Source organism: Aplidium turbinatum, chromosome 11 (assembly GCF_918807975.1).
Source record: "Aplidium turbinatum chromosome 11, kaAplTurb1.1, whole genome shotgun sequence".
Lineage (NCBI taxonomy): Eukaryota > Metazoa > Chordata > Ascidiacea > Aplousobranchia > Polyclinidae > Aplidium > Aplidium turbinatum.
Genome location: NC_137482.1, coordinates 3786512 through 3809334, shown reverse-complemented (window position 1 = coordinate 3809334; position 22823 = coordinate 3786512). Strand labels below are relative to the sequence as shown.

General features: G+C 39.1%; 1 protein-coding gene and 1 pseudogene across 2 annotated transcripts; both read left to right on the top strand.

Moving 5' to 3' along the window:
- Window positions 1-5401: 5401 nt before the first annotated feature.
- LOC145779547 (G2/mitotic-specific cyclin-A-like) lies at window positions 5402-17554 on the top strand. 2 transcript variants are annotated; one of them, XM_082591158.1, is made up of 10 exons: window positions 5402-5465; window positions 5662-5815; window positions 9645-9841; window positions 10151-10231; window positions 10628-10772; window positions 12487-12614; window positions 15081-15304; window positions 15614-15818; window positions 16190-16300; window positions 16628-17554. In XM_082591158.1, exons 3-10 carry the CDS (start codon window positions 9671-9673, stop codon window positions 16832-16834), a joined length of 1272 nt encoding a protein of 423 aa, XP_082447284.1. In that variant the 5' UTR covers window positions 5402-5465; window positions 5662-5815; window positions 9645-9670; the 3' UTR covers window positions 16835-17554. The 2 variants fall into 2 exon arrangements, with proteins under 2 accessions (XP_082447284.1, XP_082447282.1); XM_082591156.1 differs by having other exon boundaries at window positions 5408-5815.
- A 761-nt stretch (window positions 17555-18315) lies between these two features.
- On the top strand, window positions 18316-20005 carry LOC145779620 (uncharacterized; annotated as a pseudogene).
- Window positions 20006-22823: the final 2818 nt, after the last annotated feature.

The following is a 22823-nucleotide window of genomic DNA, read 5'->3' as shown; positions in this document are numbered from 1 at the left end:
TAAAAACGATGTTAGGAAGTGTAGCCTATTATTGTTATTGATCGTTCAAAGCCGATGTAAAGCCGCAATTTACTTACTTTGGATACTTGATGATTGGCTACTTCAATCTTGCAAAAATAAGTCATCGTATTAATTAGTCAATTAATATCATTCTATGTAATACCTCATGAAGGCAAGTTGGCCATGGTGGCCAACGTACCCACCCACGAAATGGGCCAACTTCCCTGCATGGCAACCATATTGTAAAAACTAAAATTTATGTCAAACTATTGAGCTTTTAACAACGATTTCACCGTCAAAGTGAGCCTTAATAACCACTCTAGCGCTGCACTCACTAAATAATAACCTTTCTTATATAGTAAGAAAAAACTCACTCGACATCTAAAAAATTCTAAACTCCAAAAATTTTAAAAATCATAATTTTTCATACAAAAATCGTGCTCACATGTTTATACTGCTTGCTAGAGCCTCCCAACCTGGTGATAAGGTAGTTTCAACAGCACTTTCTCAGTATGCGTACGATACGTAACCATAACTATAGTAGTTAAAAAATTATTTCGAGTGGGCCAACTTGCCTATTGGGCCAACTTACCTGAGTCTCCCCTATAGCCTAGTACAGGACTTCCCAAACTTTTTTGCTCGCGACCCCTTTTAATCTCCTAAAAATTTTCGCGACCCTTTGCAGTTGACATGATAAACAGAGCGAAATATACATTTGTTGATATTTATTAAAAGGCTTAATTCGAACGAAACTAGAGTAGCATCAAGCTACCGATACTCGAAACCTGCTACTTTACACGTAGCCTATTGGAAACAAAACACAACCGAAAACACATTTACGCAGTGTGATATGAGTGCAACTGCTTTCTGCTGCAAAGCAAATCTAGTCGTTGCTCAATGTTTGTTACTGCTGGTCTCAAGGCGGTTTCAATCTTGCCCAGTCTGGAACGGAATTTTTTTGCGATTGTTGTCAAATTTGATAACGTTGACTCGCACAGACGCGTGAACACAAACGGCAGGAGTGCAGTCACTGCTGAGTGAGATAATTAGGCCTATAGATATTGCGCTTTAACCAGCTAAAAAGTGTGAAACTTTTTCCAGAAAATTCAAACCGCAACGTAGAGTCAGAAAATAGATCAGCATGTTATTCCTGAAATAAGTGAGATTTAGAAGAGAGGTGCTCGGTATTTTGTTTTTGTATTACACATAGGTTTTGGATCCAATCTAAATTGGCATTGTTTAGTTCTGGAAGAAAATACTTTTAAAACTGTTTCAACAGATTTTACAAGTGGTCGATAAAACCACCGGCTTAAACATTTGGTTCCACATCACTGTTAGTCAAAAACTCCACAGTAGATGAAAAAATTTCTAATGAATCATTTTCAACTTCTTCTTTCTAGATTTTTAAATGTTTAACGAACGCTTTAAGTTTTTGATTTCAGTGTAAAAACATTGGTGCTTTTTCCTTAGATGGATAAATTAAGTTCTTTGCATTTTTCAAGCAAATTTCACAAATACAGTAGCATAATTTTGAAAGTCAGATGTCATTGCAGAAATGATGGACCAAGTTTGGTATTTTTTCCGTTGGAAAAACCACGACTTCATTCTTCAGCGTTAATGGCATTTTTAAAGTTTTGTTTTTAAGAGCCATCTTACTTCACAATGCAGTAAAAGGGAATTAAACTGAACTCTCATTACATTTCACCATATAAACTTGCAAAAATACGGGTATTGAGTGCGCGACTCAAAGTTAATATTTTCATAGCATCTTGCACAATAGCATTTCGATGAGGATATATTCTTTTTAGCTATTAGCCTAAGGTCTCGCAATGAATCATAGGTCATAGCCTATAGCCTAGTGTGTAAATACAATATGTATTATATAGGCCTATCAATGGCAAATCGCACTTTTGCATGAAACCCAGGTATACGTCCTGTCAGTGGTGGCCTTAAGGTTTTGTGGGCCCCTGGGCAAGAAGTAACATGTGGGCCCCTTACGGCCCGGTATCGACAAATTAAAGTAGGTGACGCAAATTCAAATAACCATAAATCACAATAACACAAAATGGAATTAACATGATACCTGTGCGTAGCCAGGAATTTTAAAAGGAGGGGTTGACGGCGGCAGACGAAGCCCGACGACGTGTTCACCTAAGACGACACCCAGCAGCGGGTGGTCTGGGGGGCCTCCCCCAGAAATTTTTGAAAAATTACTTTGAATTCGGTGCATTCTGAGAGCATTTTCAGCAAAAATGTGGGTATGAATTTACCTGTAAAATGGTGCTGTTCGGTGGCATAGAAAAAGGATAAGGCCATGTTTTCTTCGGCATTTTTTGGAAATAAAGCTAAGTCTCTATGTTTTCTTGTTGCTAATTCCTCGCTGAGATATTTGAATGTTTGGTATTGAGAAAACTCGCTCTTTTACTGCGGTTTCGTTTAAAATTAGGCAAACTTTGTTATATAACTTATTTATTGCGCTGCTCGCACGCAGTCCATCAGTGAACAATGTTATTCCCAGACAGCAAATCAACCAATTTTTTTCATTGATTTAACGTCTGCAGACGTCAAAACGGTTAATATGCTTTCTGTGTGGTTTTGTTTATTGTCGCTCTGCAACTGCTAAGGTCTTTTAGCGACAGGGCTCATTTTTAGTTTTATATCAAGTTTACGATGTCATCACATTGCTCACTGCGTTATGCAAGAAAGAACACAATCGGTACCGTTTTTAAAATCTTCGGTCTGACCCGACCTGATTTCGATCTCAGATCTACCAGAGCCAAAGGCGAAACCACTCGGCCACTGAGCTGGTTTAGTGCATAAATGATAAATAACGTAAATGTGACGTGAAAAAAAGAGATAAGCTATCATACCGAATCCTATTTTTAGATTCCAATTATTCAAATAGTTTAGGATTCGATTCGAACCCACCGTTCTAAAATTGCCCATCCCTAGTCCAATACTCGGCAGCAGCAATAATAGTCGGCAGCAGTGGCCGAGTGGTTAGCGCGTTGGGCTCGCAGTCGAGAGCCTGCATGTTCGACTCCAGCCACCCGCACTTGCTGTTGTTTCTCTGGGCAAGAAACTTTACGATAATTGCCTCTACCCAGTGATCGATTTCGAGTAAAGGGTAGTACCAAATTTCAGTCATAAGTAGAGTAGACAACCGGAAACAGACATTGCAGTCGGCTGCAGCGTGGGTCAGGTGTACGTCGGAAGGCGTACACCGATGCATAGCGCTCAAGTCCGCTTTCCTGCAATGCAGGGTAAAGATAATAAAACAAACAAACCAATCACGACTCCGAGGATGAATTTTGGTGTATTGGTGTCATCGCATTATACGTCGGTACGGAAAGACAAGTTAATTGTGGAGGCCTTTTTTTAGACAGCCTTGAGCTTTCCAAATGACGATTTAAAACGTCTTTTCATTAAATACAACACCCCATTCCTTCGAGTGCTGCTGTGGAAAGACCTTTCTCAGCTGGAAAAGACACGCTGAAGCTACGGACAGTGGACTACTTCTACCATCCCTAGCTGAAGCTCAAGCGGAAGGACTCAGCGACTCGCATTTCTAAATGCTCGTGTTTGAAAGATGCATAGGCTAACACTAAATTTCACCTAGTGCGTGTTTTATTACGACGTTAAAATAGCAGTGTAGGCTAAACAAATGATATCATTCGTTTTCAAGGTCATTTTGACGTCAGAATAAAGTACTTTCTGTATCAGTTTTAAGACAAAAGGAGCGGGAGAAATCGCGGTAGCGCGCACTACTTTAGCCCCAGTAGCAGGTAGCGCGCTACTTTTAAAGTAGCGGATGCCCACCTTTGATTTTTGGCATTTAAAAAACTAAAAATGGCCAATTTTGTAGCCAAGTTTAAAAAGTGTAGCTTGATGGCGGCGAGCGATTTGGCCAAACCTGAAGGATCTTATTTTGATCGCCTACTCAGAGAAAAACTTGTTCGCAGCGGTAACGATGACAGGTCTAGTGTAGAAATCGATGAACTAACAAATGCTAAGTAGGCCTATGTGTGAGTTGAGAGCCATTGGGTGTTGCTTCAGCCTTTTTAACCTTTATAACTTTTTGATGCCCCTTTGCGTACCCGACTGGACCTACCAACGTTGTTTTTTCGTTATCTAGCGTTTGTTTTCAAAGATTTGGCCTGCCTACGGACGAGTGGTGTTTTCACTCCTCAATCGCTTCTGCCGCTTGCTAAAGACCATTAGGCCTACGTTTAAAGAAGCCTCGTAGGCTAGCCTACCTCTTTGTGTCGAAATTTTAGTATTTTAGGCCTACATTAACAAGCCAGAGGATGACAGGATAGCCTACCTTCCCAGGCATTTGTGCTTCAAATTTTCGAGTATATAGGCCTGCTTAACTATATAGAAGTCCCTAAGCGTGCGAAACAAGCCAGGTTTTTATCCTCACAGACTCAAATAAATCAAAAAATAAAGGATTGCTACTGCAGTTATTTGTGGCATTAAAGTGAGCTAAGGAGGGATTGTAGGAAGGCATCTTAGCTCCTACTCTTTAGAAGAACCACCTCCATTTTCATGATAGCCTTCTATAGGCTACATCTAAAAGTTCCTGGGATTATCGTAGAAGATCATAGGCTACTATCACCCAAACCCAATCATTCACTCAAGTCAATATGACTATTTATAAAAAAAAAACACTACAAGTGTGAAATAAAATGCAAATGGGCAGTTTGATCAAATTCTGTGTTGGCAGCTTGTTTTTTGTTTGTCGTATCCAGGCTTACACCCGGTGGTTGAAGATTTAGATTAAGTGGACGGGAAGGCAAGGAAGCCTATCTTTGTGTCCACGTTCATGCATGCTTTTATCCTGCCAGAGACACAGTCGCATGCTCTTGAGTGGTGTCGAAAAGGCGCCCTTTCGATTGCTGTTTCAGGGCTCTCACCACTCGGCTATGCAGCGAGACAACGAAACGATCTTACCGTCCACTAGTCAAGTATTCACTTGAGTTGTTACTCAAGTGCATTGCCACCTTTGTATTTAAATTATAAAAAAAAATTGAGAGCAAATTTACTTACCCACCAACTCTAGTAGAAACACCAACACGATCTAAACAAAAACGCAATTCTGTCCCTAACGCCTTGCACTTCGTTGTAACAACCAATATTTGAGCTTTTGAAGTAAAAACATATTGATGGTGCAATTACGCTATTTAAATTTGATTTGTTTTTTTCACATACTTTGTTTTTTTCACATACTTTCATAAAAAAATCAATAACCTACATTTTGATTTCTATTCTCTCGTTGCACTTGGTTCGCATCTCTTTTTGCATTTTTGAAAACATCTTAGATTGTTTCGTGTAAAAGCACGTGACTAAGTTCTGAAATGCTATTGGTCAACGTCATCGCGGCTTATTTAAAAGAAATAATTCAAAATTGGATTCCTTTGCTTCCTTGAGGAAACGTTTTCTCTTTGACTTTCTTCAAACATTGAGTACGACAATGGCGAATCATTAAGTTATTTCCAGTAGGACGCGGTGAAATACAAGACTTTCACGTTGTCCCGGTTACTTGTTGGTCTTCTGTTGTTATTTGGTTTCTAGTTGAAAAGCTTGCTTCAGCTTATGATCAGCGTGGCAGCAGAAAGGTACTTTGCTTCCAGAAAATTAAATTTTGTGTTCGCTATTCAGTGCTGACCCGAAGGAAGATTGGAATGCACTACATTGCTTAAAAAGCAAAAAATACAGAAATTTAATCAACGGTTCAAAGAATGCTGATAACGTTGAAGTTTGGAACTACAGTGACTTTGAAAAGTGAATCTTTTTTCAAGTGCTTTTATTACAGGTGCGCTGCAGTTTCGCATTGAAGTTTATTATTATTTTTTGAAGTGGTCTGTGACTTAACCTATCAAAGCTGGCTTTGCTATAAGGTACTAAAAGTTGTGAGCTGTGATAATGGTGAGCAGCTTTTGACTGTTTTATTTTTAGATTGAGTTTCTGTTTGGCTAACCCACTAGTTTCTCTGACAGACATAATTCTTTCTGTTGTCACTTGGCATGATTTGAGTTTAGCCATGTGTTTGAGAAAGTGTACCGTACCAAGTGCACATATGTCATTTAAGGCAGGATACTAAGCTCCAGAATTGCTTTCCATTTATCATATCTGTTCAAATCGTTTTAAATATTGATCATGATGTGAAATCTTCAAGGTTATAACTTCAGTTTAAGCAGCTTCACTCACAGAAGCCATGACATATTTTTCTGTTCAATATAAAATTTTGTGAAAAGCATTGCTCTACCTGCCAAGCTGATCTAATCTTCAGACTTTATTAGGCGGATGCAACCTAGTTCGTACCATGAACAGTTCGGACCGTCAGTTTGTACCTTGAAAAGATCGAGAAAAAAGATTAATAAAAGTCGCTGATCGCAGTTTCCGCAATCATTTTAAAATTTTCCCCCTGAAAAGATCGAGAGAAAAAATAGCTCAAAACCGAAGTCCGCTGATCGCAGTTTCCGCAAACATTTTTCCGCAGTTTCTGCTAACTCTAACCATAGAGTAATCTATGCTCTAACCCTCGCTGATCGTAGTTTCCGCAAACATTTTTCCGCAGTTTCTGTTAACCCTTACTCTAATTCTAACCATAGAGTATCTATGCTCTAACCCAGGGGCGGGCAACTTCTCCAGTCGGCGGGCCTGATATGGGAAAATGAAGTACTTGGCGGGCCGGATTTATGAATCGCTACATTAATCGCGTATTTATCTACCTAGACAAGGAATAAATCGTATTTAATGTAATGTAAACTTTAAGTTTAAAGCATAGAGACCAAAAACAGTATATATTTAATGAATTTATTAACAATTAACGTAATGTACTTCAATAGCTGCTGAAGTCAATGAGACATCTGTGGTCGATCAAATTTACCGTTCTCTGGCTGCATGTCGGACATAGAAACCCTCAGTAAAGACTGCACGTGAACATCAGTGAGATTGGATCGCAGCTTTGTCTCTGTTCCTGGTCGAAAATGTTTGCTCGCAAATGTATGTAGACCCGAACAAAGCAAGTAGTTTCATGGCCATCTTTCTCAGGTTGGCAAGCTTGGACTCATTCAGTGACGCATAAAATTTATCAATGCCGTTAGATTGGGATATCTCTTTCAGGGTAGAGTCACATTGCAAATCAATCAATTCCAGCTGTACGGCATCCGGCACCTTTTCAAACTCAGGTGCAAAGGGTGATGACAAGATATCAAACTCAGCAGAAAGTTTCTGAAAGTCTGCAAAACGACGACCAAATTCATTGCCTAGTGCAGATGTCATATTGGTGTACTTCTCAATTGTCATCATCTGGGGTGCCATAGTTTCGAGTGTTGGATAGTGCATTGTGATATTCTCATTGAGCTGGCGATAAACAGTTTTAGCTTCACCCTGAATGCCTTCATTGTATGTTGAGTACATTTCGTGAGCAAAAGTGCCCTTCCCTTGAAGTCTGGTGTTCAATTCTTACAAAAGACAAAGAAAAGGAATGGAAGAGCCCGTTTATGACAGAACATGACATGCTTGTCACTCGACTAAATACCGAAAACAAAGAATCAAAAAACATAAAGAATAATAATAACTGTCACTATTATTTGACGTAGTAAGCAAGCAGTGGGGTATTGCGGCAGAGTGTGGCCGCGGGCCATTATCATCTAAAGACCGGAAACTGTCTGCGGGCCGCTCAAAATCCCGTCGCGGGCCGGATCCGGCCCGCGGGCCGTATGTTGCCCGTCCCTGCTCTAACCTATGCTCTAACCCTCGCTGATCGCAGTTTCCGCAAACATTTTTCTGCAGTTTCTGCTAACCTTTACCCTAACCATAGAGTAATCTATGCTCCAACCCTCGCTGATCGCAGTTTCCGCAAACATCTTTCCGCAGTTTCCGCTTACCCTAACTCTAACCATAGAGTAATCTATACTCTAACCCTCGCTGATCGCAGTTTCCACTAACCGCAGTTTCCACTAACCGCAGTTTCCGCTAACCCTTACCCTCGAGTTTGTTTCAAATTGTTTGGGGAAACTCCAATCAGCGACTTCGGCTTTTTTAAATTTTTTTCTCTCGATCTTTTCAGGGTACGAACTGACTGTACAAATGGTTCAAGGTACGAACTAGGTTGCACCCTTATTAGGCAGAGCACCTAAATGACCGAGTGTCACAGTGCTCCGCAGACTGCAGCTAAATACGGTATCCTGACGCCACAGCGTGCGTAGTGTTGGGCGATATATCGAATTTACGATACGATATCTTTTCAATATCGTTCGATATTTTAACTATTACAGCCCTAACTCGTAATTGCAAACCTCTACAAAAACGTTGCCGAGGCCAAACGGCAAAAGTTGAAATTGCCTCGGCAATTGCTGTGAACGTTTATTACGAAAAAAAATTGTACCAAAGCATGTAAAACGAGAATCGAAAAATATACTAGAGTACGGTACAGTAGTCTATCACGATCGCACTGTTGATTTGTTGTGATGTAATAATACCAAAAGTAGCGATAAAGCGAGCAACGCGATACGCACGCTGTTGCGGAAATTCACGTTGAATAACTCACGGAGAGGAAAAGTAAGTTAATCTTGGGTTGATTCAACGTTCGAGTCAGCACAAGTCGATTTAATTTTCCCGGCTTATTGTGTAACAACAATGCCCAATAAGAAATTTGCGTTTGTTTTACATTAATTCGACATCTAGCGATGTTGAATTATCATAAAATAACGTTAATTGCTCAACCAAGTACCTGTAACAAATTAATAGCTGCCTGCGAGAAGATTGCCTCGATTTACGTGTACACTAACATAATTTGGGCACAATTGGGATACTGCGAGCAACACAAAGTCTGCTTGATGAAGAACTAGCTGTCAAAATCGGAATCATCAGATGCTGTATCGGAGGATGAGGTTGTCGTGTCATCAGTCATCACTGGAATCGGACACATCAAGAGGCTCATCGTTGGCTGTAAATCTAAACTGTCTTCGTCGTTCGCAATGAAGCGTCCACGTTTTGCGGCTTTCGGGAGCCCTGTGATACCCGTCCACACGCCTCTTTCGCAGAACTCCATCAGGGTGTTGGCTACGGAGCAAATCTATGACTGGCATAACGACTGGGAGGAATGTCTAATTGTCTAACCCTCACCTTATTAGCGCTCGATGCTCGTGTGGCCTCGGCAATTTTATTGCCGACGCTAATGCGCCAGTCATGCATCTGCGTCGGCAATCACCTCGGCAATTGCCGATGCTAATTTCGAAGACTGAGGAACTCTTTTCTCAATTAGAACAAAAATATCGAAAAGTATCGAAATATCGAGTATTTTTTCAAATATTGTATCGTTTTTTTTTTTTTCCAATATTGCCCAACACTAACTGTGCATGCCTATTTGACCGGCGCCTAAATGTTTGCACCTAAAAGACGTGCTCCCTCGTTTCTTGAACAAAGTTGAGTGCATGACGAAATGAGCTATAGGGGTGAATAATAAACATGTATGAAATTCTGTTATCACATCCTCCATACTCAAGTGATGAGGATTGTAGCCTCAGTTATGGTTCTGTTATATGGTAGGCTATATAACTATACTCTTGATAACTAAATGGCTTAGATCTAACATACTGAATTGTTTTAAATGATGTCATATATATTATTTTCAGGTTATTATTTTTAAGTTTTATGAAAAATGGCAGCAAATGCAACTTCTATGCAATCCAACTTGACTAATGAGTCTGGTCCAAAGCCATTTAGTGGTGACATTGCACCAAATAAGGAGAAATATGCAGTTGGAAGATCTGTCCTGGGTCCAGTTAATGAAAACACTGGCCGTGTTCAACCGTTCCGCGCCGCCAAACAGGTATATTTGCTTTTAGTCTAGTTTCTCTTCATATACAAACCTGGACGAAAGAGCATCCGGATCTTTCATTTAAACTGTTTGTAACTTCACTACAATTTCTTTTGCTGAAACCACAATGAAGACAGATTGGCGAGAACGAATATTGGAATATAGAGCACAGATGCCAGTATACTATGCAAATCTATTTTATTTAGTTTATAAACAGATCTCAAACGAAGCGAACTATAAGTAAAGCTATGTCAGTACTTTGTACTAAACTAAAATGTGTAACCTTAGAAAGAAAACTTTTGTATGTGCTGCTTTTTATAGAATGCCACGACAGAAGGATTTTTCAATGCACAAAAAGGCACTGCATCAGTCAAACCAACCACTGCAGGAAAACCTTTTAAAGTAAGTTATCATCTTTTTTCTAGGCATGGTGCATTGACTGAAATACTAAATACATTCTACTAGTTTATGCAATAACATCACTCATGTAAATGTAGCCGGTTAGCTAAATTTACTGTCAGCAATGGGCTGAACAGTGAGCACTCACCAGTGACACGCATCCATTTTAAATGTCTGTACCGGTACATAGTGTGATTGCTATGGCCTATGATAATCGTTTTCAATTACTGACTATTACAATAGCTTATTTTAAAAGGAAAGTACATCTCTTTCTTTAAAATACATTTTAAAAATGTCATTGTATGTATATTTGCAGTGGTGTGGCAGTGCAATGCTTTATGAGTTTTTCGCTGATACACCACTGACAAAATTTATCTATTTTGTTGTGCAATTATTTAGATATTTGATGAAGCTACAAAAAAAGATGTCAAATCTGTGTCTTCGACCACTTCATCAGAACTGCATCCAGCCTTGACTGCTCTTCCTGTTGTTCGTGTTCCACTCAGCAAGCTTTCTTCGAAAGATGTCTCTTTACGATCTGCAGGTACAATTACCTCTCTGGTTCGAACCCTATTTCAATAGCAAAATTTGTACCTTCATTCACAGGAGACTCCTGTTTTATAAAATGAGATTATGCAAAAAGCTTAAATGAAATTTGAAGACACGACAGGCCTCGAAATTCGTTTTTGTTGACGCGGACAAACGTGTCCGGTCTGAGCAGCTATCTCGGCGGACAAATTAAGTCTCACGGCGGACACACCAGTTTTAGCGTCAATCGTCATACTTAATCATTTTACAGTAGAATTCGCCTATTACGTCACATTTCGCTCGGTCCCGGCAGAATTCCTATCTTTTACGTACATTGTAGTTCGGCTACAACATCATCGCCTATAACGTCAATTCGCATATAACAGCGCCCTTTATTGGTCCCCAGACGTCTTTTGTTCGTTTATAACGTCACTTCAAGCCATCACCTTCACCACGAACGGTCAGTCTTTTAATCCAGTTAGCGCTGCTGCTTGCAGAATGTCTTCCTTTATTTTGCTACGTCGTTCGCAGCAAGGACTTTAATTAACTGAATTAACTTTTTTCCCGCGTGAAAAACTATCACGTGTAAAAAGCAGCTCTACAGCAGCTGACCTTTAAACTCAAAGCAACAGTTGAACGTTCAGTAACTGTATAAACTATGTAACGAGCCATATTGCACAAATTTCCTGTACCTTTCGCTGTAGGTTATTTGTTTTAAACAATTTCTTTGTTTACTGTATTTTCTGCGTGACTTTTGTCAGTTTGGTGGTACACAGTAAACCTGACTGGATTATACACCTTTTTCTTCAATCAAAAGACAGTTTTGGAATAGTTTGCGGTAGTTCGTCTATAACGTCAATTCGGCTATAACGTCAGTTTTTGCAATCCCCTAGAAGTGCCGTTATAGGCGAATTCTACTGTATCTTGATAAATCTTCGCCATTTGAGAACTATAGCTACGGTTTAGAAGGCGTTTTAGAAGGCGTTTTAAAATTTCAGCGAAGTCACTCTGAAAGGCTTATATCAGACCAACGACGTGCGCTTGAAGAGTCAAAGCGCCGTGTAGCTGCTAAATACGCTGCATAACTGATTAACTTCCACCGAACGAGGTCGTGTGGCTTCTTGCGTCACAATGCTCTTTGTTACGCTGATTCAATCTCATCAATCGTTGAAGCAACGTAAAAATCGAAAGTTTTCCTGCTCGAATAGAAGTTGAGGGATACAGTATTCATATTCTCTAGATGCGTGCTTGAATGCGTGGAAAATTATATTCTCACAACAATTGTTCGTGCTATGCGATGACGATTTGTATCGCTAGTTCCTGCGTTATTTCTCGGCGGACAAATATGACCGATCTAGATGGTACTTCCCGCGGACATCACATGCTGGTGTCCGCCGTGAATTTCGAGGCCTGCACGATAAGTGTTGGACATTAATGTAGAGACAGTTGAAATCTTACTTGGTTCAAAGTTCACTGCTTAAGAAATACATACCTTTCTGCATAATAGCCTATCCTGTTTTCAATTTGTTTTAAATATTGTCAGTCGATGTGAAAAAATTGTACAATACCTTCATGATATTGCTCTTGTTTCAACAACTGGTCTTTTAGCGTGCAGACTTTCCACAGAAACAATGGAACATGTTAAATTTCAGTGCAGCATTTTACATTTTTTTTCAAGTTCCTTGTTCATGCTTTGATGACTAAAGTTGAATTCAATTTCTCTTCTGTAGATTCTCCGATGATGTTGGATTGTTCAGAGGAAGAACGTTTAAATATATTCAACATTGATACAGACGCTGGTATATACGGCCTTTCAGAGTATGCAGTTGAAATATTTGAACATTTAAGGGAAGCTGAGGTAAATCTATTTTTTATCTGCGATGACTGTCTCTGATATACAATACAAACTAGGTCCAACCTATAGGATAGCTGTGATTTAATTTATCGACACACGATTATTTTGATGCAAACTGCATGCGTGTTGTGAAAGCATATTACCAAAACGGAAAGCTATATTATGCTTTTTCGACATTTCCGTCGTTACTTAAGTATTAATAAGTAAAGTATCTTTCTTTGCTTGAACAATTGCTTTGCACAAATGTAGGTCCATCGAAGGGATGTTTCTTTAGATTAAGTAATTTTTTCTTGGAAAACTGTCTCAGCACTACAGCACGGAAAAAGGTGATTAAATAAATGTTGTGGCGTGTGGGGAGATTGCATAATTACTCTCGCTGAAAACAATGCCTAGTTTGTTGTCTCGTCTTTGTCTCCAGCTGTTTGGTGTATTGTGTTTTCACACTTTGTGTTCCCAACTTCCCACCTGTGTAATTAAAACGAAGTCTTCAAGCTTTAATGGGAAAATTCTGTTTCCTCTGCTTGAATTAGAGCTCGACCGATATCACTTTTTCAGGCCGATACCGATATTTATGAAATTTTTAGGCCGATACCGATATATATCGGCCGATATATATCAACTACGAAAAATTTGTTACCAACAAGGTTATTAAGCAACAAACCAGTCCAAGAAAGTTTATGCATTGGTTGCTGTCATAGGCGCCGAGTTTTCAAAATAGCTGGGCGGGCAAACACATACTGCACGTCACGTCGTGATCACCAATAATAATGTAGAACTCCACTGTTGTTTTCCTACCACCAAGGTCCAAGATCTAGGCTTCCTAGTTCCTACTACCATAAATTGCAAATATCTAGCGATAAACTGCGCTATTGAACCGAGCTTACATTGAATCTACAATTAAAACAGTTATATAACGAAGGAGCTGAATTGCAACTAATGACAACCAACGGTTTCATCCGGCCAAACCAACACGTGTGCAGTAGTGCACAGTTTAGTATCAGTGACGTAACAGACGCAACTGTCATGGTTGAGACGACAAAATAGAGCATTTTAGCAGCAGAGTTAATTGATGACGTCGTTTGAGAGAAAATTACTCCTTTGAAGAACAATGCTACAGTTTTTAAACCGATTTAACATCTGGCGATGTTAAAACGATGTAACAGCAGTGGAAATTGCGGTCAGACTTTTGCTGCGAATGAAGTTCCTCACAGGTTTGCGCAATTTACTTGATTTATAGCACTGGGCTTACGAGTGGCAGAGTGGAGACAAACCGCGCGGCTGGACACTTTTGCTCGTTTAACGGCGAATCAACGTTGATTAACGTTGCATGAATGTAACATGGCAATAATTGACGAAAACTAATCGCTTAATTAGTAGGTCTAGTAGGGCCTATCATATGGCGAGAAAACCTTGCGGATAAGGTAAGTAGGCTAGTATTAGAAGGTGGCAGATGGTTACAGAAATTTTTGGACTTATAATTGAATTAATTTTTTTTTTAATTCCTGAAATGTCCGGCGGGCGCGGCCCACCCGCCCGGGACTCGGCGCAGGTGGTTGCTTGCTTAATTACGCCGCATAACTTCCACCGAAAGAGGTCGTGTGGCTTCTTGCGTCACAATGCTCTGGGCACAAATCGGAAAACTTCTACAATGACGCTACTATTTTCTTCTGTGCAAAGTTTCACTAGGCTTTTTTCTTTGGGTTTATTTTTGCAACTTCTACAATGACGCTACTATTTTCTTCTGTTCTGTGCAAAGTTTCACCAGGATTTTTTTCTTTATTTTTGCAACTTCTACAATGACGCTACTATTTTCTTCTGTGCAAAGTTTCACTAGGATTTTTTCTTTGGGTTTATTTTTGCATGTCATGTGAACGAAAGTTAATTTTCCCTGGACCTTTTCTTTCTTACTGTAATACCAAAACTTGACAAATTTTGCTGCATCTTGCTGCGATAGCCTACTCGTATAATCTAATTTTGTAACGAATCTTGTCTTATCAATATCACTCGGAGATCAAAGCCAGTCATTGTGACGTAAGACTTGAAATAAGCTGTGCGTGGTTAGTGTAGAAGTACACCCGCACTCCCATCGATTCTTAGCGAAAAATTCACCTTTGTTACACTGATTAAATGTCATCAATCGTTGAAGCAACGTAAAACTCGAAATTTTTCCTGCTTGAATGGAAGCTAAGGGATACAGCATTAACATTTTCTAGATGCGCGCACTAGAATGGGCGGGAAATTATATTCTCACAGCAATTGTTTGTGCTATGCAAGCAACGTTTGAGCAACTTGTGTTTCTTCTAAAGGCATGTATGGCTGGTTTTGAGTGTGCTCTTGCTGGCCGATGTTTATCGGCGAAAAATAGCCGATACGATATATCGGCTACACCTGATATCGGCCGATACATATCGGCTGACCGATATATCGGTCGAGCTCTAGCTTGAATTGACACTTTCATTATGCTTTCAGTTATTAAACCGGCCGAAGCGAAACTACATGCGAAAGCAACAGGACATCACCACTGGAATGCGATCCATACTCGTTGATTGGCTAGTCGAGGTCTCGGATGAATACAAACTCCACACCGAAACCACACATTTGGCTGTGAACTACATAGATAGGTTTTTATCTCACATGGCGGTGTTACGAGGGAAACTCCAACTCGTCGGAGCTGCAGCGATGTTTCTTGCTGCGTAAGTTCAAGGTTTTGTTTGAATTCATATCACTAATCGCTTGGTACCTTCCTCATGTTGGTTGGTAGCTGACTCCCTGAGTAATCTTTTGTCAGGCTTTTCGTGTTTTATGTTTGCAGTTGACAGCGTTTTACAATCGTTTTTCTATACTTCCCGTGTGGCTTTCGAGTTTCCTTAAAATAAATAAGTTGGTATCATCAAAACCCTGATTCAATTTTTACGCTTAGCATGTGGTCGATAAGATCGCGTTAAAAAGCATTAAACTATTTAGTGACGTTCTTTTGTATTTAACAATTATTCGTTTTTTAGAAAATTTGAAGAGATTTATCCTCCAGACGTTGGTGAGTTCGTTTACATCACCGACGATACCTACACGAAGAAGCAGGTGCTTCGGATGGAGCATTTGATGTTGAAAGTCTTAAACTTTGATGTTGCCGTCCCGACATCTAACCAGTTCCTCAAAAGATTTCTCAAAGCTGCTGAGGCTGAAAAGAGAACAGACTTTTTGTCACAGGTGGGTGGGTATGCCTTATGGGCAAGACCTTTGCCATTGCATATAAGCCATTCTTTTTAAATGACCTTATGTACATTGTTCATTCCCACACACTTAGCCTCCATCAGTTTTCATAGTAACGTTTATGTAACATAATGACGTGGCAACGCAAATGAATGAAGCAACGCAACGAAATGTCCAAAGGCAGAAATCTCATGCATCATCTGTGTCGATTACCTTGTGCTTATTCTGCCACACGTAGCATATAGTTCTCTATCTTGCAAGTGTGCCTTTGTCGTGTATTTACCGAGCCAGTAGCGCAAGCATGGATATTGGAAACCCTGACATGTTTGACCGATTTAATTAAATTCCTGCATTTAATGTTTCCGTAGTATCTCTGTGAGCTTGCCCTGGTTGACTTCAATTTTATCGAATATCGACCTTCTATGATCGCAGCTTCTGCGGTGTGTCTCGCAAGTTTTACTGTGTCTGCAAAGTTATGGGTAAGACGTAGAAAACATTTTAAAGTTTAGGTGTCTTTGATGTTTTATTGCAAGAACAATTTCTTAACTCATCTTCTCAGAAAATGAAATATTACTCAACGTCATGGTTTGACAATGTGGAATGGAAAATGATAGCGTTGGGGAAAATTCTCCTATACTTTGTGAGAAAGTTTTCTTTTCCTGCAAAACAGTTGTATCCCTACAGTCACTCTTTTACACTGATTCACGTCTATAGTGAAGAATTACTGATTTCTTAGCTGAGTTGTTCTATTTTTGTTTTTTGATACTCGTTTTTTTGTTGTACTTAACCTTTTTCCAATATTTCAGGATGATTCGATGGAGTTTTATATGAAATACAAACTTGAAGAAGTGAAGCCTTGTATAAAGCGACTCTTGGAATTGTTTGAAGGAGCCGAAAACCATCCCCAGCAAGCGCTCTATGAAAAGTACAAGGACGCTAAATACGATTGTGTTGCTGATATAAAGCCTCCATCGGACTTGCCTTTTGACGACTTAGACTCGGGGGAGTCTTAGTACTCCAAGAAGAGCTGAGTGTTTTGGTTTTGCAAGAGTTTCATCGGCGGTACAGAGGAGAGATCGTGGTTGTTCTGCTTCAAGCAGTTTCACTGAAAAGGCTCCTTAAAAGTTATAGCACGGATCGAAAGTCGTGTAACATGAAATGTGCGCTGGTTACTTTCAATTTTACACTGCCATGTAGTACAATAAGGTATTTTATAAAGTTATTGTTTAACGAGTTTTATACCAATTCAGAAACTACTGCCCTTAGCGATTCCACTTGAAAGTTTCTCAGTTGGAAGCTGAATATTATCTTGTGTTACGTAACAATAACATGTATCTGAATTATTATCCGTCCACAATTCACCAAGACGAACCAATCTTTGACTCCAACGTTTTTAATGAATCTGTTTGTGCCCAACTTTGGCCTCTAATGTTTGTGAGTTGTCGTGAATACGTTTTTTGTCCATTTGCTAATGTCTGCTCCAAAACGTTTGTAAAACATTTATGTAAAATCAAGAATTCAACGTTCTGTATAAAAAATCATGGTAAAGCAATTGACTTTTGATCGTGCAGGCAAGTGATAAACTTTTCATCCAATTGTTGTTGTGATTTCTCTTGGCTTCAGATCTGTTAGTTTTGGACGTTTGTGTTTATTTATATTATCACGTTATGTTTATTTTAAAGTATTTGGCTTTTGTTTTATCCTTTGCAAATTGGAATATACAAGTATGGCAACAGTGCGTGACAAACACAGCAGTTTGGAGACTTAAATTTGTATAACGTGGCAGTTGTGTAGTCAGGGACATATTTCAGTTCGGTCGTGTCAGATCATCAATGCGGTTCATGACTTGACGTAGGTATATGACCTCATAGTATAAATATTTGAAATCATTTCCTTTTGTGTGAATGCACATCAACGTTGTTTTAATAACCAAATATTTTGAAACCAAATCTAAAGGAAGATTGTTCAGAGATGTTCGGATCTACCTTTTTCAAGTGTACCTGTTTGGCGTGCTGCTTCGTGCCACACCTGACATGATGGTTTTGAAAATTTGAAAGGTCCTGACCCGACCAATTTTCAATGATTCTGTGAACATCATGGCCTTTTGTCAACCCTATTTCACACTATTCATCAATCCTTCTAAAAATTGAATTCTAAATGACATGTCAATGTGATTAAGGGTCTATATACAGTATAACATATCAAAAAAAAAACACCAATGCCATTTTGAATTCGGGCGCACGCAGGACTTCTATAATTCACTTTATAGTCCTGTAGAATTTGGTCAAAAAATGGGTCAACCTAGAAAAAATTCTTATAAAGACGTATGATATACCATTGGAAAGACAATTTTATCAGCTTTTCAGTGGTGGGTTTTGTCATTTTTTTTACCTTGGGGAAAAAAAGTTACGACCAAAAACGTGTCAGGGGTGTAAAATTGAAATTAGGGAAAAAAATTTAATATAAGAATATTTATATTCTTATCTTTCCTATAATGGGTGAACAAAAGGTTAGAAACTAATAAATTATCAACAGAAAAGCAGGATATAGATGCAAAAGGTATAAATAAAAATAGAATTATTGGCCACACCTGTTCCAGGGGGTAAAAGTGAGCAAGACAGGGGGGCACCAGTAGAACTGTCGTTGTTCAATATAACTTCGTTATGTTATTGTTTACTTACTGCGGTCAGTTTTATTTCCCTTGCTTGTTTTTTCAGATAAAGCTTAGTAAAGTAGTGTGACCCATTGTAGATGGCTTCAAGTTAAGAAGAAAAAGCAATTTGTGTTGTAGACAAGGCTATCGGACCGGTGATTCAAGTGTACAAAGTGTAGATAAGGCTAGACAAGACAGTGTAGACAAGGCTATCGGACTGGTGATTCACTGTGTCATGTTGGAGCTTATTTCTGCGATAGTGATAGTACCATACACCTTTTGGACAGTATAATTAGTCATGCTTTGAAACTGGATTGTGAAACGCTGGTCGCAACTCTGCAGAAAAAAGAGAAAATGGCCATATTACGTACACCCATACATCATGTCGTAAGTTCTTGAGAAACCATGCGAGATCCAAGAAACGTCCAGCCTCAAGCAATGAACAATCCAGTAGCAAGAGAGTTTCGACCCGGTCAGATGAACAGTCGTTCAACTTTAAAAAGCAGTGTTTATACTGTAGATATATTGCTGTACGTTTGATAAATGGCACTATGATCAAAATAAATTTGAAGAGGTGCGGACAAAATCGTCAGGAATATATTACGTAACACTTGCTTTATACCAAAGTAGAGACGATGAACTTGATAAAACTGTTCAGAAACGAATGCTTAGTGCACACGACCTGGTGGCTGCTGAAGCCAGGTACCACGCAGAACAAGGTTTGAAAATGATGCTCAGTATTCAACACCTGGTCGTCCAACATCCACTGAAAAAATGGCATTGTTTAATGCTGCATGTAAAAAAAAATGGAAGATGATATGGACTTGTACAGTTGTAGGCTACACCGTTACAGAGTTTCATTCCATGATGCAGGAACTTTCGCCCGTTAGCTCAGTGGTTACGCACCCAGCTCAAGATCATGCAGCGCAAGTTTGACTCTCGGAGTGTGCGCTGCAGCAACGCACTTTCAGGACTGCTCTCCATTCAGCGCCACCTAGTGAATGGAATAATTCCCCGGCAACAACAATCGAATAACTTCACTCTGCCAATCTCATTAACCGGCCCTGCGTTAAGAGCCTCTACAAGTATGCGAAACTACCAGAAATAACCAGTCAAGGTTTTGTCAGTCCGAGGATAAAGATTCAAAAACCCAACCAACTTGGGGATAATATATATTCATTGAAGATGACCCAAATAAAAGAAAAGTATGGAAATTCATTGCGCTTAGTCGAAAGAAATGGCAAGAGTAAAATTATTCTCCTTGACAGTGTGAGTAGAATTGCAAGTGAAAAATGGTATCAGGAAAGAGACAGCAATGTATCTCAGGAGACTGAGCGCATTGCTAAAACTGCAGCAAAACTCGTAAAGGATGCCATAAAAAATCATGAACACGAAAGCAGTAGCCTACGTATCCTTCAGTTGAAGATATTCTTGGCACAGAAAACCCCATGAACCTGAATTGCTGAAAGTATTCATGAACGAATTGGTTATGGCCCCAGTTAAACAGGCAACATTATCACAAGCCTTGTAGCCTATTACTATTATAATGTAACCGTTGAGGAAGAGATATGCTGCTCACCTGCGTTAGCTTTTGATTAAGTGTCATTATGGCATTAAGGTCAAGTATTAGTAAGTCGATGCAAAACTTCAAGGAATTTTAGGGAAATGTGCTTCCCCTTAATTCAGATATAGTCAGTCACTACTTTTACTTGAAGAAAGTAAGTAGCTGAAACTAATCGTAAGTTTTTCAAGAAAACACCTCATTTGAAAAATGAACTGCTGAAAAATGTAGTTTGCACATGGAATAAAGCTGGTCTTCCAGTGCTTAGCAAACAGAGAATTGAAGCAAAGTTAAAAGACGTGATAGAGAAGTATAATAGGCTACAGCAAGAAAGAAGAAAATGAAACGAAGAGGTAATGAGGTTAATCAAGAATGGTTTCAGAACTTGTTTGATATATGTGCATGCAAGTATTCGATCTCCGAAAATCCGGTTGTTTTTCAAAAGAAATTCTCTTGCAGCTGTGAACTCGAAAACCGAGTACAGGAGAGGGAAATCGCTTTCTTGAAAGATCAGCAAAAAAAATCAAAAAAATGTTTATCGGTGGCATAGATGTCGCCCATGTAGAAAAGGCTTTGGAACGAAAAAATCATAAAAGGAGGTTGGAAACGAGCAGTAAAGTTGAACAACCGATCACTTGTGGCATACAATCTGCCAAAGCATAGGCACTACTATGTTCGAAACAGAAAAAAAGAAATGAAGCAGTTAGATATCTACACAGTATAGACTCTGATGGGAATATGAATCGGGAAGATGATAAGGAATACGAGCCTCTGAAACCAGCTGTTGGGGGAAAAATGTACAAGAAAGTACATTCTTTTTCAATAAATGATAGAAGTTGTGTACTTGCTGATCGTAGGATGACTTCGGTACGCCAGCAGTCAGATCTTATGAGGTCGGTTCTTGGAAAAGATCAAATATCTGCATTACCTTCGACAGTATACCACCAACGACAAAAATCTTTGATGGAAAGTGAGAACTTCTCAACTCAGCTTCTGTCATGCAGTTATGTTATGACGGGGGCGTTGTTGATAAAATAGATCGATACGTTTTCTTGGGTCAACTTGTTGATAATAATGACATGAAACACGAAAGTGTGCTTGCTGTTAAATCGTTTCCCAAAAGTGTGTCGATCACTGCAGAACTGATTTTTGACACCATCATCCAGGAGGCTTGCAGAGTTCACCTATTCCAAGTATAATCAGTCATGGCTGATACGACTGCTCTCAACACAAGAAAAAAGTCTGGAGTCAATACTCGACATCAACTATTTTAATGATGAAGTTGGTCATGATATTCATACCCTTGAATGCATGTTCCACATAAACAAAATATATCTTTCCCATGTCATTTCTTTTGTGAACGGCGCCAAAAGGGTCCTGGAGCAATGCAAGATGGGGCTTTGCTTAACCAGATAGCAAGACGAGACATTAGACAAGCCAAATACTGAAACCACACCAACTGATCAGTTAAACGTTCCGGTAACAAGAATAGCTGCTGTGCATTTAAAAGCTAAGCTGGAATGGTTCTCTCAGCAAAATTGATTGTTGATACTTTAGCTAAAAAGCACAATCGCCAGAAATACAGATACATTAAGGCTTGCAGTTACGGTACGGTAGGCTACGTAAAAAAGCCGATAATTTTGCCAAAAACTAGTATTTTTAAATACCTTTTTTTCTGAAGAATGTAGACCTTATTATTATCTACATCAGGTAAACATAGGAAACCGACCCTTCTGCGCATTTTGATACTGATTTTGTCGATCTATGATAAATGGTTCCGGAGATACGGCCAAATTTCGAGATTTTGAGGCCCAAAAATTTCAAACCTTAAGGACCACCTCAATATGACGTCATAATTAAAAAAATTGGAGTGTAAACTTTTTACCCGAAATACCACCAGATGGGACCCCAGGCATTTGAATTTCAAAAATGGTGAAAAATGAAGCACCCTAGTGTTGAGGCTATATTTTATTAGAACTTAAAACTTTAAATGTCGTTTTAACATGTTTAGGCCTAAGCTACAGCTGGTTTAACCCCAGCAAGACCGGGCTTTTTGGCACTCCAAAACTGGGGGAAAGGAGAGAACAGATTGTTTTTGTATTTTTGTAACAAAATACCCTATGAAAGAGCATTTTAACTAAAAACTTCTTCACTACCTCTTAGATAGCTTTTATTTGTTGCTTACATGTCCTTGCTTATACAAGCAAAACTTTTTATTTCGGTGAAATCTCTCCTATTATCTCCGTCTCGGTCAGCTTTTACCCCACTTAAACGTATGATAAATACCTCTTAATTAAGTTATATATGTTTTTATTTTTTGCTTTCCGATTGTTAGTTTGCTTTGCTGATAGTGATATTCCAATTTATGATGTTGTATTCTGTTACGAAGGTATCGTATTTTAGCTTATAATCGTATTATAATGTTAGGCAAATTAGTGTTTTTTCTCCTGGCACGTTTTTGGTCGTAGCTTTTTTCCCCCAAGGTAAAAAAATAACAAAAACCATCATCTAAAAGTTCATAAATTATCTTTCCAACAGTATATAATATGTTTTCATAAGAATTTTGTCTAGGTTGACCAAAAATTCTACAGGGGGCAAATTAGTGTGCACCCCTGGCACGTTTTTGGTCGTAACTTTTTTTCCCCAAGGTAAAAAAAATGACAAAACCCATCATTGAAAAGCTGATAAAATTATCTTTCCAACGGTATATAATACGTCTTTATAAGAATTTTTTCTATGTTGACCGAAAATTCTACAGGACTATTATGTTATGCATTCGCTGCATGCA